This window comes from Pleuronectes platessa, chromosome 11 (assembly GCF_947347685.1).
Source record: "Pleuronectes platessa chromosome 11, fPlePla1.1, whole genome shotgun sequence".
Classification (NCBI taxonomy): domain Eukaryota; kingdom Metazoa; phylum Chordata; class Actinopteri; order Pleuronectiformes; family Pleuronectidae; genus Pleuronectes; species Pleuronectes platessa.
This window is the reverse complement of record NC_070636.1, coordinates 18,788,476-18,802,225: the sequence shown is the minus strand read 5'-3', so window position 1 is coordinate 18,802,225 and position 13,750 is coordinate 18,788,476. Positions and strand designations below refer to the sequence as shown.

The following is a 13,750-nucleotide window of genomic DNA, read 5'->3' as shown; positions in this document are numbered from 1 at the left end:
GTCCGCATTTCCATCTGAATGATTAGATCTGTGGGAGGATAGATGGGCATCATTTAGATTTTCATTTTTCAAAGGCTTCTCTCCTCATCGCTGTAAGCTATTTTTCAATCGACCATTTATCGGCACACGGCAAAATGCACAGGAAAATGCTAATTGTGTGAAAAGCCTTATGTATATTGTGGCTCTGGAGTTTTTGAGAAAATAATCCTTTTGACAATGAGAACAGCTTCATCAGTTTGCATGGCATCGCAGTTTCAAAACGATTGAAGTAAACACTGTTAACATATGTCAATCTTTGAGGATGGATGTGATTCTTATCTTTAGCTAAATTAAAATTTACACCATCACAAAACTAGATTAGATCAGCTCTTTCCTACACAAGGCAAGCGGTAGTTATTTATTCTGAATGAATGTGCATGTAGACTCGTCCGCCTGCTTTTGGACTTTCCCTGACCCCTGTTAACACATCATTTTTCCTGTAAACTTTGTGGGTTTTGGTCATGACGGTAAGATGTTGAAAATCCTGAGGTGTTCCACCTTCCAGCTCACAACTCCCACAACGTTTCTTTGGGAGTCGGAGTATTGTGAAATTCTCTAGATGTCTGTGTTAGCTGCTGCTGATCAGAATGACAAAATGTGGAAACTATTTTCACGTACTCCACACATCTGTGGATGGATGATGTTATCCATTGGTGGGATCATGATTTGTGGTTCTGTTACTCACTGTTATGTTTCACCTTTAAATACACAATTACCATTTGCACATCATAGACTTTCTGATCAACTAAAGAACAAGCCTCAGGGGCTGCATCTTAACATATGTGATCTTTGACATTTGGAGAGATCGTACAGGATGTGTGCTATTTACATGCATCATGCACGCTTAACTTGGTAAACGTCTGTCATCCGCAACAATGTTTCTTTTAAAATGACATAAGAGTGTCTCTCAGTGTCCTGAGTCTGTCCTGCTCTAATGATGAATGGAATAAAAATAGAAAGCATTGGAAGAAATCCTCTTCTATGTGTCTTAAAGTGAGCATTAAAAGCCAATAAGCGGTTCCCTAAGACCTTTAACCCATCCTCAGGGTATTCTCTTTGTTTTTTGCCCCAGATTAGAAAAAACTGAGGGAGTGACTACTTCGCTTGGTTAGTCATCGGGGAGCTGCAGCAGCATGATTAAACAAGCATGCACTAATCACTAATGGAGCTGCGCTGCAGGATTGAATCAGGACGTCAAAATAATATAAGAACGAGTGAAGGAGGATGATGATGCCACAGGCACAAGTAACGTTATTTTTAACTACAGAGCAGCAAATTCATGTTCTTAGTTCAAATTAATTTACATAAAATCAGGTGGTCACATAAAGTCCAAGGATCTCTAAATAGAGCTCTGTTTTAAAAGTAGATACATGGCAAAGATCGGGCAGGTGTATACAGGCATTGCGAAGCTCGGAGTGTTTCCAGGAGCACAGTGGCCTCAATAATTATGTAATGGAAGAAGTTTGGAGCAACCAGGCTTCCTCCTTTGGCCGTCTGTCCAAACTGTGCAACTGGGAACAGAGGGCCTTATTCAGGGAGTTGACCTAGACCCCAACGACACTCTAACAGAACTTCAGATGTCTGAGATTAGAGAAGCCACTGAAAGGACACAGCACTAAATCAAATAAGGCATTTATGGTCAAGTGGCCAGACAGAGGATCTTAGACCTTGAGGAAATCCTTGAGATAGGATCTCGAAGAAAACCTGCTCCAGCAAATAGCCAAGACAACGCCAGAGTGGCTTTGGTATAGGTGTCTGATAGCCAAGTGCAGCCTTAGAGTTACCCAAGAAGACATGAGGTTTTAATTGATGCCAAACGAGATTCTACAAAGTACTGAACTAAGAGACAGATACGTTTGTATATAAAAGATTTTTTTTTTTTTTTTAAGAAAGTCTGTGAAAACATGTTCTTACCTGATTGTCACAGGTTATTGAGAAAATGTTAACTGTATTAATTTAGACTTTACTAGTATCATATGAAAAATAATGAACAGTAATAACAATGTACTTGAAGACTAACTGCCAACTCTCTTTCATTCAACCAGTGCGCTGGGAGGCTCCTCTGCACTTCATATCCCAGCATTCCCCAGTGGAGGATGCCTAATTGACTATGTCCCTCAGGTGTGCCAGTTACTCACCAGCAAGGTAAAAGTGTTCGCTGTAGCTCACACACTGTTTTTAAATATGCTCTGTATGTTGTGTCCCTGTCTTCACCTCAAATAAGTAATTTAACCATTAGCATTGGGGCTTTCATTATTTCACATTCATTGCAACATTTCATGTCTTGGTATTTTTGATTAAGAGCAATATTCTTTACCCTCCATGTGAGTGTGTGACAGGTATGTGAATTATTTATTGTATATTTGTAAGCGTTGGTGCAGGAAGGCATGTGCCCAGTGAGGGATGTGTGCGGTAATGTGTGTATGTTCACTCAAGCATGTGTATCTGGCTTGTGCCATCGTGGGCGTACTGGCCAACCTCCATAGCCTGTCTAAGCGCTCCCTGGCCTCCGCAGGTTGACAGGTAGATATGCGGTGTAGACACATTGTAATGCCACATCCCTCGGGAGAATTGCCCATCCCCCACAGTCTCCCATACACACACGCAGTTACCCGCCATCTCCCCCTATTCACCTGGACTCTGACCAGCATACTCGGAGTGTCTGGAACACTCGTGTCCCTGACTGACCTCAATGTCGCTGATTGTTTAAGTCCACCAGTGTCAAAGCGGCTTCGTCCACCTCCCTGAAAGAGCCACAGCTTGTGTTTGGAAAGGCATGTTGAAAACCAGAGTCAATAGCAGATACAGGCAGCATGACACAGAGGAGAAGGAGGGTTTGCTCCTCATGTCACCACCAGAGAGCAAGTGCAAATTCACTCGCTCTCTGGTGGTGACATCTACAACCCACATCACTCATCAGTCCTGCATTGATTTCGAGGTGGGCCACTGGCTCCTTTCAGCAAGAGCAATCAGTGCTATACAATATGCCTTAGCATTGTGAATCATCAGAATCTCAAGTGTATCAGTGCAGCTAAAAGCGAGATGCACTTTTTATTTGAGATTGATAGAAAAAGTGTTTGCTGCCTTTTAGAAATGCACTTTCCTTACGGTATCCTTCATCGAATCATTGATATGGCAACGGATTGGCTGTTCATGTCACTATTAAGCTGTCATTGTTGTGCACCTGGATCCCACACTGTTATTTGTAAATTGTTGTTGCCGCATATTTATCAAGCAGAAACACACTAAAAGAAATAGTGTCACTTGTATAGCATGAAGTATAATTTTGAGCAACCAGAGTAGCCTGAGCTTGTGAGAGCAATAAAAGACACGGAGCATTATTCAGCTTCCGCACATCTGATGTTGTGTAAGGTATTTATCAAATGAAGCCAAAGAACGGTAGAGGATAAGAGACATCATTCTAGCATTCCTGGCAAACATGCATGCAGTCTGTGCAAGGACAGGCTGTGCAGAGTTTTTTTTTATATCCATTTATCAGTTATTTCCTCCCACTTATTCCAGATGCTATGATTGTTTTGACAGAACTCCTGCCACATACCTCAGCTGTGAGTGTTATGGGTGATGGCGGAACCTGGCATCTGTATCACTCAAAAAATTACTCATGGAAATCAGCTTCAGAAGCTAATAGGCCCCGTGGGCATTTCAGTCCTCTCCTCGGAATGTGATACATACATATGTCATTTACTTGCACGAGACAAAGAATCAATCAATCAGAATTCATTGTCATACTTTCTTAGCTTGCATGTCGTATTTCCTCAGTCAAATACAGATAACGGACATTTTCTCAGTCGAAAGAAAATTAAACTGTTGCCAACAGTTTTCTCGTACTAAACTCATCTTTGCAAATTTTTAATATACTGCAGTGCCTAGAACAAACTGACCTTTTTGTAATGGGCTGATTGATGGCCTATGGTAATGCTGGTTGCAGATTTCTTTCTCAAACTGCAACCAGATTTTATATTCAGTGTTTTTCATAAAAAGAAACAGAAGTTCTTTGTGCATGCCGGCTCCTTCAGAGGTCTGTTCAGCAATCAACACCCTCAGACCCAAGTTCACAGCTTTTCAAAATAAATGCTCTGTAATTTTACACAATATAAAGCATGTCGGCAACAAAATTAATGTAGTGCTTTAACTTTAAAGTCAAATTGAAAAAGAGGGAGGGATTTATGAATATTGCTGCCATGCTGAAGATTTGGGACACCTGTGAATGTCCTCTTCAGTCAGATATGGTAAGATAAATTGAATCCAAATATAAAAATGATCTGGTGACCCGAGCTTTGACCCAGTTGTCGACCACCACCTTTTGAGGATGTAGAATATTCAGATCGGTCCGCGAATGCAAACTGATCAACAGACACTGACTGCTACAGACTGCTGGCTGCCTGTTGATTCAAATGTAAATAATATTGAATGTATCCTGTGTCTAAATGACAACAAATTTGACACTGCACTTTCTCAGGCTATTAACAATAGACATGCCAAGTGTGAAGCCGGATAAAAGAAGTGTTCTCAAGATGTGTATTCCAGTCAGACAGACAAAGATTCCTGGAATTATTAGATAGATACCAGACCCTTTACCTTTTTCTATCATCATGTGGGGAATAGCTATAACTTGTAACCTTGTCATTAATCCACATGTAACTGTCCCACTGTCAGACAGAGATTTCAGGATTTATTGATCTAGGATTCATAATTGTCAATGAAAATTAGTCAGCATGTTATCACTCCCCTACTTCTTTCAAATACAATTATTTTAAGCTATTATTCTATTATCCATTATGATTTTTCTCTACTGTTTCCTTTTGTACACCCTGTGTGTTAAGCTCATCAGATCCCCAAAAGCATTGATTTTTAAAATGAATTCATAGCGAGATATCAAATCAGCCACTCTCTATATTCTGAAAGCCGGGGGTGGTGTAAATGCGTATGTGACAGAGTGAGAAGAGATTTCTTAATCACACAGCAGGAAGCACTTTCAGCATTGTTGCATCACAGTCCCCACCGACACATGCACAAACACAAAAAAACGGATGCATGGGGCGAGGGAGTCATGGGTGTGGGCAGGTTGGAATACCTGCAGAGCAAGATCACCTGTCTTGCATCAATCAAGCCTCCAGGCAGCCAATAGAAGGACTTGGCTTCGAGTCACAGTGACAGCGGGGGCGGAAAATCCTCTCCCAGTATGGGTGTGAAAGTTCACTGATCCACAGTTCCCTTGAAACAGGAGCACACACTGTCCATGTAACTAAATAAAAAGCTTACTGAATATGTGCCCTTGTAGCTTTTTAGAAAAGCTCAATTTTCGAGTCCACTGTCCCATGAAAAGCATAACTCAGTAGGAGGCGACTGTTAAGAGCTCTGCAGAGATGTCATACACTTTTCCTCTCTCACAACACACTGTCATTCAAACATGGTTAATGAGTAATCAGCACCATGTAGTAACCCAATACTGCCTGCAGCTGTCTATATATCCAGTCCTCAAGTGAACTGCTATTATACTAGTTGTTTCTGCCTGTTTAGAGGAGGGAGAAATAATCTGTTACAGCAATACAGTACTATGTTATGCGTTATAGAGTCACTGTCATCATTATAAGTTGACCTCTTGCTGCAGACTGTTCAACTCCTTAACCTTCCAAAATGTAACCCTTTGTCCAAATTATGGCTGTAACTAAATAATAGTTTCAATAAGCACTTCAATCATTCCAAACCGTTAAAGGATGTGCACATTTTGCCTCCAGGTTCCTGTTGCATCACAAAAACTGTCTTAATGTTTGGTAATCTGCCTCTAATACACTATAGGAAACCCTGGCTTATGTATCATACTGTATCATGAAAACCTCTCTCATGGGAAACATCATCATGTTATGTTATTGGTTGATAAAAACATTTCAGATCAAACCCTCATTTTTAATATGACTCCTGCCAAATTCATTATTGTATTTATTAAGATTCAGTTGTCAATATTTACTTGATATAAGCTTTATTTTAGTGGAAGCCTAATAGATCTTTAGAGGTCCTATATAATTTTCTCCCACTATAGGGGCATATCTTACAACCAACGTAAAGTGATTGCAAAGCATGACATAACTGTCTTTCGTAGTTTCAGGTTGACACAGTTGTACTTTTCCTGCCCCACTTTGTTTAAATAACAAATGCCCTTGCACGCATTTGAACACCCGCACCCATGGGTGTTCAAAGGCGTGCAAGTTGGTCTTAAAATGAGGTGTGGTCAGGCTCATTGTTAATGCATTGCTTTCTAGAGGCTGCAGAGAGCGATTGTGTGATTGACCAACTAAAACCGGATCCTGGTTTGAAGTCATTGGCAAAGTATTTCTCTGGTATTTTAAGGGCAGATTATCATGATAGTATAATGTGCTTACATATGCAAGTGCACAACATGTTACACACACAGATGACCATTTCCTCTGCAGACAAGTGTTCAGTCCATCATGGTGCCACTGCACCTGGCTGTGGGAATGGTTGATGACGTTTATTTCATGTTCCACCCAAAACACACCTATGGTTCATTAAGAGATTAAGCAAATCCTTTTTGAACCATGCCCCTGGTGCAGAAACAAGTTTTTTCTGCAGATTTGAACATGACGTAAAAGCACCTTGTGCTTTAGACTATGAGCTTGGATCTTTGAAATAGGGCCCTAGGTGTCCCCACAGTTACAATCCTTAGATAAGCCACATATCCTGGCTAGCAGATAGCACAAAGTCAACCACAAGTTCCATCTTGGCCATTATTCTATTGATAATAGTTAGGTACTGTGGAAACAGTGGGATCTGCCACTGATGAAATCTTTCATTGTAAAGTTTAGTGCCAGCCAAAACTTAGATTGTACCTCCATGGTCTTAATGCTCCAAACAAATAATAAGAGTGAGGAGAAAACTGGCCCCTAGAACTATTCATCCATGTATTATCCATGAAGGTCGCGGGAGCCAATCCAAGTTGACATTGGGCGAGATGCGTTGTACACTCAAAACGTTTTGCTACTGTATTGCAGAAACAAACCAACATTCACTCTCACATTCACAACAATTTTGAGTCTCCAAATCAACCTTGATGTCTTTGGAGTGTGGGAGGAAGCCCACTGGACACGAGGAGACTCCACACATAAAGACCCCGGTCGATTCGAACCAGGAACCTTGTTGCACATTCTCAGTCTGGATATCTACTTTTTCTGTGTACAGTAATCAGCCATGTGTTCCAGAGACATGGCCTCAGTTTGATCACTAGTCTATAGAGTCACCTTCATGGCTGACTGACTGACCTAAGGCCTTCTCACCTGCCTGGGATGCTCAGCTCTGAAGGGGGCCCTAAGCTTCTCCTCTTTGGATAATCTTTTATCACACATCAACAGGCAATGTTGTATCTGTATATGTATCTAACTGTTTGAATTCACACTCATTCCTGTATTAGTCGTCTCTGTAAATGCTCGATTGCATCACAGCAGTAAGTCCAGCCGGGAAATTCCTGTTTGGGGAAATGTTATGATAGATTCACAGATAAGGAGCAGTTGCTTTGGTGTCTTATCAGGGTAGACAATACAAAAATGTTGATCCAGACGAACAGTTTTTCTTGTTTTCTAAGCAGGCTACTAAACGTGCATGTAGCGCAAAAGCCCAGACATTCCTATTCCACTGGAAATGAGTTCATTTACACCATGTTTTAGGCCCAAAAGTCCACTACTGGACGGGGGAATGCTAGCGGACGTAACCACACAAACGCAAACCCTGCGCGTGGCCTTTTGCGAGAGTGTGTGCAGGTTTCCAGTCGGCCCATGCGTACGTGAATCGTCTCCAAGGAGGCAATTTAGGCTAAACACGGTGTAGATAATGCCGTTTCGATTCGAATACCAACGTCAGGGCTTGCAGACAATTTTTTCTGTTGTTTTATAACATCTGAAGAAGAGGTCACTAGTTGCTTCAATTGTATTGGAATCAGCTACTACGCTGTTTACCCCTGAGACTCCAACCATGTTTTGTGAACTCAAATACTTCACCCATCCCTCCATTGGCACAGTGATGGGTAGATAATGACGGCATTTTATTTTTCTGTGAACTATCGCTTTAAGTAGGAAAAAATGCTGCATTGAAGCTCCACTCAAAAATATGGAGCGAAATGTTGAAAAATGTAGTAAAATTAACACAGTACCCTGAGCAGACAATCTTTTCTCATTGCATTTGACAGACTCTATGGTAGAGCTTTTAACACCAGCTTATTTGGCTGTCAAGTGGTAAGCTAAAGACGTTGTACTTCTGTGACATTTAAATTCGACCCTCACAAAGACTGCATGTAATACTGCTTTTGTTACTCTGAGCCGTCTGGTTTTAAAGTGAAAGCAACCATTAAAACGTTCACCTCTGTCAATCCTCTCTTCCTGCCAAGGCATTGTTTACATTCTGGGTAGGTTCAGTCAGAAAGCCTCTCTGCTGGCATCACACAGAGCCAGACTGAGACCGACAGAGGCTGAGTTCAGGGCAACAAAGACCCTGAAACCGCGAGGACAGGTGAAAATAATACAAACCATATTCTAACCATTAATCTCTATTCCTATGTTTTCAGTAACTTGTCAAAATCTTTAAAAAATCGGTTGCAGCTGTGATGACCATTTCCAAAAGGTTCACTAGCTGTCCAAAAAATTTACTATTTTATCATTATTATCATCAAGATGTTAAATTATTGTGGTTTGATAGTATGTACCAACAATTTATTTTATTAATAATCAAGTTTAATAAATAACATGAGAATACAGTATGGTGTTTGTTAGTTATGTTTTTGTTTTGTCTGTCTGTTAGCTAGCAGGTTAACATAAAAACTACTGGAAGGATTACCACGAAACTTCGGTGCGTGCACAGAAATAAACATCTCCATCTTGAAAGATACGTTCTTACATGAGACAGCGAAATGCACGACATGCCACTTGCACACACACAACTGCAGCTGAAACTATGAGGTCTGACTTTCTGCGTGGACTGTTACAATTTTATGGACGATAACATGAGCAAGTGTACTGCAAACCGTGTTCAAATAGTGCTTCACACAGCTATACATTGCAGCAACAGAGCGACGCAAAAACCACTGGTCAGATTACCACGAAACTTAGTGGAAGGATGCGAAAGAGTCGCGGAAGAAGTCAAAAATATTCAGGATCTATTAAATTTAAAAGTGTTTTGATGAGGAGACTGTTGGGTCTTGGCCCAGTTGTGTGCTCTACAGAGTGCCATTCTAGTTTCGGTTTATTTCTACAAGAGTGAAATTGTGCTTATCTGGAACAAACCGGATCATTCATCATCACACTCCACTAATTTAGTTCAAATAAATGGATTTGCAATAAATTATCCAGTCACATTTCTGCCGAGCTCTTGTCTGACATCTACTGTGGCTTCTCAAAACATCTTGTATATTTTTGTGTCTGCCTTTCACATCTTTCTTCTGGTATGGTTTTAGTGTAAAACTTGCTCATGTGTCATGTTTTATGTTGGATCTGGTTCGTGGTAGAAAAATCTGTTACACATTTGCAGACACGCTGTAATATATAATGTTTTGGCAGCATAATAAACATTTGCCTGTATTTCAACGCACTCTGTGAACCCATTGGTACATTGTGAACTGCAGCATAGACCTTTGGTACACATGTATATACAATGCATACTTGGATCTGGGTGTGCCACTGATAGGATTTGAATATATAATGGCTCTGACGAGAAATACAATGTCTTTTAGATTTGTTTGGAAATTAGCAAACTTAAACATCAAGTTGGTTTTAGATATACCCTATACCTCATTTACCTCTCTCTCCCTGATATATATGAGATCCCCTAAGTCTCTGCTCATGTTCATGTGTTGTTTCTGTTTCTCCATTTGGTGCATTAACACTTCCTCTTTGCTCTCTATAGGTGCAATATGTCATCCAAGGCTATCACAAGAGAAGAGAGTACATCGCTGCCTTCCTCAGCCACTTCGGAATGTGAGTGAACCATCGAAGGCCACGCTCTCCACCAACATAATCACAGAACATAAGCTCTATAAACTGATTTTGCATGTGAATATACAGAATCTGTTTGCAAGGGACAATATATTGGGTCTGGAAGCCTTGTGTTTCCTGTTTCTAGTTGGAGCAGGCTTCGGTTTGCCGCAGGTAAACACTTCATGTGGAGAGGAAAATAGTATTTTTGGATTTATCTGCATTCATATGGAGATAGCTATCCATAGAGATTAGACAATATGTCGTCTGGATCTAGAACACATATAAAAAGTATGGCTGTTTGGGTTTTGTGTGAGGAAACGTTCAACCTCTGTGATTTAGACAGAAACTAGTCAGACTACACAGCAAACAGAGCGTTAGAGTCTTGGCCCCATGTCTACACAGTCTGCTGCCTACACTGGAAGCCCCAGAATATTGTCCGTTCCTCCTAGAGGCGGATTTGACATCGATAGGCTCTGAGATTGACAACACGTTTGTAACTGCCTATGTCTTTTTATAAAAGAGGTGTTAAATGAGACAAAACGAGAGAAATTGGTATGTGTGTGTTGCAGGGGGGTGGTGGAGTACGATGCTGAGGGATTCACAAAGCTCACCCTGCTACTCATGTGGAAAGACTTTTGCTTCCTAGTTCACGGTAGGAGAAGTCACAATCACACTGATTCTGATCGATCTGGATCGATGAAGTTAAATAACAATAAACGATTTCTCCTTCTCCGTCTATACGTTTCTGTCTCTCTGTTTTGTAGTGGATCTCCCGCTGTACTTCCCCAGGGACCAGCCTACCCTCACCTTCCAGTCCGTTTACCACTTCACCAACAGCGGTCAGCTGTATTCTCAGGTGCAGAAGTCGTATCCCTACAGCCCACGCTGGGACGGCAACGAGATGGCCAAGAGGGCAAAGTAAGTAGAGTCAGATACGATAAATATTCCTGCATTTTGGAAGTTGGACCATTTAATTTTTGGATTTAATATGTTAATTTTAAACACAACAGAAGGTCATAAAATGCTCTGCTCCTCACAGTTATGGAATATTCTTACTCATGAAATTATTTATAATAAAGGCATATTTATCATGCATTCACCATTTACCATTTACCATTTAGATACAGAATAACACAACAGGACCTTATTGTGTGGACTATGCAGCACATGAACTGTGTTGATATTCACAGATTTGATTCCACCCTGAGTACATATTAACTGCCCTGACCCCACAAGAGTAAAGCTAGGCGTTGTCTGAGGAGGGAGCACAGGCTGTTCTTTCTCCTGGCACGAGTGACTTTAGAAGTCAACACATTATCTGTTTTACTCACATACTTCTTTCTCATCTTACCCTATCATCTTTCCTACTGCTCTTTACCACATTTAAATGTCAATGAAACTCTTTAAATTCAGTCTGTTGGTGCCTGGATTTGACTTCAAGTTTTGCTTTTTAAAGGTTGTTTAAAGCAGAAACAACTAAGAACTAACAAATAAGGTTTTCCAACAATATTAGCTGTTTTCAGACATTAATAAGTAGTTTTCCTTTCACTTATGAAGAATGCAGCAGGAGAGACTTCGGGTCAGACGCGTTCACAGCAACAGGAAAACATCCGAACACATTCTGGCGAGGGGATGGCACCTGTGGGCAGTAGATGCTACGGAAATCACATTACACTGGTGTCGGCCTTTACTGCCAAAAGCTGTTGAATCACGTTGTCTGTGTGACCTCTTTATCTGTGTCGTCTACATATATGACACCTCTTTTTCATCCTGAGATATTTGAATGGTTCCAGATTTTCCTAGTTGCATGTTCGAAATGGCATAAACACACCCACCCACTCAGATTTCCCTGCTGTATGGAACATTTTCAGAGCAACTGACTCGGGCATTTGCGTTCACACATACAGCCCCCCTGGAAAGTTTCTGGAAAAATGTCTGGACTTCAGTGCGTGTCCGAAAGTAGCTATTGTGACTTTACTGGAAAGTTCTCCGGTAAATCAGTGTATATTTCAGTGTTTTGACTGAAGCGCACGAACACAAAAACCTCAATACGTACAGTATGTTTGTCTTGTTTTCACACTGGAGGGTTTAACACTGAGACGTACACACAGCACCTCATGTACATTTGTAGTTCAACAAGTACAAGACGTTCTGAGTTTCCTCTGCGCTCTGATACACACCGGAAGCGGGACTGACGCAGGGACTTTGTTTGACGTTTTGAAGCAGCTGAAACTCAGTTGTTGTCACATTTTCATTTGCTCACCCACCTCCATCCCCCCCCCTCTCTCTCTGTCGCCCATCCAGAGCGTACTTCAAGAGCTTCATCCCGCAGTTCCAAGAGGGAGCCTTCGCCACCGGAAAGCTGTAGTGCTCTCTCTCTCTCCAGCTAAATGACCTGCCTGGAGAGTTGCCTGAGGGAGGGAGTGTCTGTGTGTGTGTGAGTGTGTGTCCGTGCATGCAGTTGTAAACCTGCACATGAGCGTGCACAGACTTAACAGTACAGTGAGAGTGACAGTGTGCGTCTTTGCACACAGACGCTGTGAATTCCACATCGTTTGGCCTTGAAGTTATTGCCTCTTAGTCACTACCTTCACTTTTTATTGTACCTGTAGAGAGAAGCCACTCTGCTGTCTAGTCGTCCCAGCACCAAACTCTTTCTCATGATGATTGTGGATCACTATCACTGGCAGAGTCAAGGGCCTCGGTTTTGAATAAGATTCTCCATTACTTTGAAGACCTCAGCTGTACATGTTGTTTTATTGTGTACTGCCAATGACACCCATCATCAAGCTGTCAAACCACTGGGGTTTGGACCCACAGCACTCCATACAGTGGTGCCGCAGTGTGACCAGATGTTTGTTTATACATTAGTTCAACAATTTGTTAACTACACAAAGAGCTGTAGTGAGTTTGCTACATCTCAGTTTGCTCTTCGTTCACGTTTGACTCCACCATCGAATGTTTAAATGATCTGTGTTAGAATGATGTGGGTTTAATTTAATCTAGTCTGAGATGTAGGCAATACTGTAAATTCATGTGTTTTGTCAAAATGTCTATCCAGTAAAGACGTTTGTCTTCTCTGACAGTTTGTCTGCTATTGCTTTGTTTTGTTTTGGTCACTGCTACATCAGGAAATCGCAATGTGAAAGTGTGTTTAATAATATGGAAATGTATGAAATGTCATGGCATTTCATACATGTGGGGATTAAAATATAAAAATTATCTCCAAAAAAATCTTCAGGAATAAACAGAAAAAACGAAAGAGAAAATTCAAGGACTGTATATAAAGATGTCTCCCGCTATTTGGAAATAAAGCCAAATTATACTGGATATGAACGCTGCCATCTTGGGCCGAATACGTCATTTTAAGGCCACAGTCCGTGCAGTAGTGACTGAGGAATGAGAGAGAGAGATCCCTCCATTACAAACCATTGTTCAATCGTGAGTCAGTTTCATCCGTCAATCTGGCCATTTCTATAGCGTCCAATAACTAGCTTAAACCAAACTTAACAGAAAACAAACAACAGTGTGACCTGAAAAACATTTACCATCGTTTTTTACGTGTACTTTAACTTTTAGTTTGGTCCATGTCCCATCCCTGAACATGGAGGAGGCATGGTTTATCATCTATAATGCACTCAGCCACTAGAGAGTGATTAGGACGCTTTGGCAGCTCTTTGAGGAGCTGTCATGTCATCCACGTTTATATACAG

The 13,750-nt window shown here is 41.2% G+C and overlaps 1 protein-coding gene across 3 annotated transcripts in view; it reads left to right on the top strand.

Moving 5' to 3' along the window:
• Positions 1–13,120, top strand: part of babam2 (BRISC and BRCA1 A complex member 2) — an 83,683-nt gene extending 70,563 nt beyond the window's left edge. For all 3 annotated transcript variants that reach the window (XM_053433836.1, XM_053433837.1, XM_053433838.1), the window contains exons 8-12: positions 2,085–2,184; positions 9,967–10,037; positions 10,607–10,689; positions 10,802–10,955; positions 12,342–13,120. In XM_053433836.1, the coding sequence (XP_053289811.1) occupies positions 2,085–2,184; positions 9,967–10,037; positions 10,607–10,689; positions 10,802–10,955; positions 12,342–12,405 (472 nt within the window). In that variant the 3' untranslated portion in view covers positions 12,406–13,120. The remainder of the gene's footprint in view (positions 1–2,084; positions 2,185–9,966; positions 10,038–10,606; positions 10,690–10,801; positions 10,956–12,341) is intronic.
• Positions 13,121–13,750: the final 630 nt, after the last annotated feature.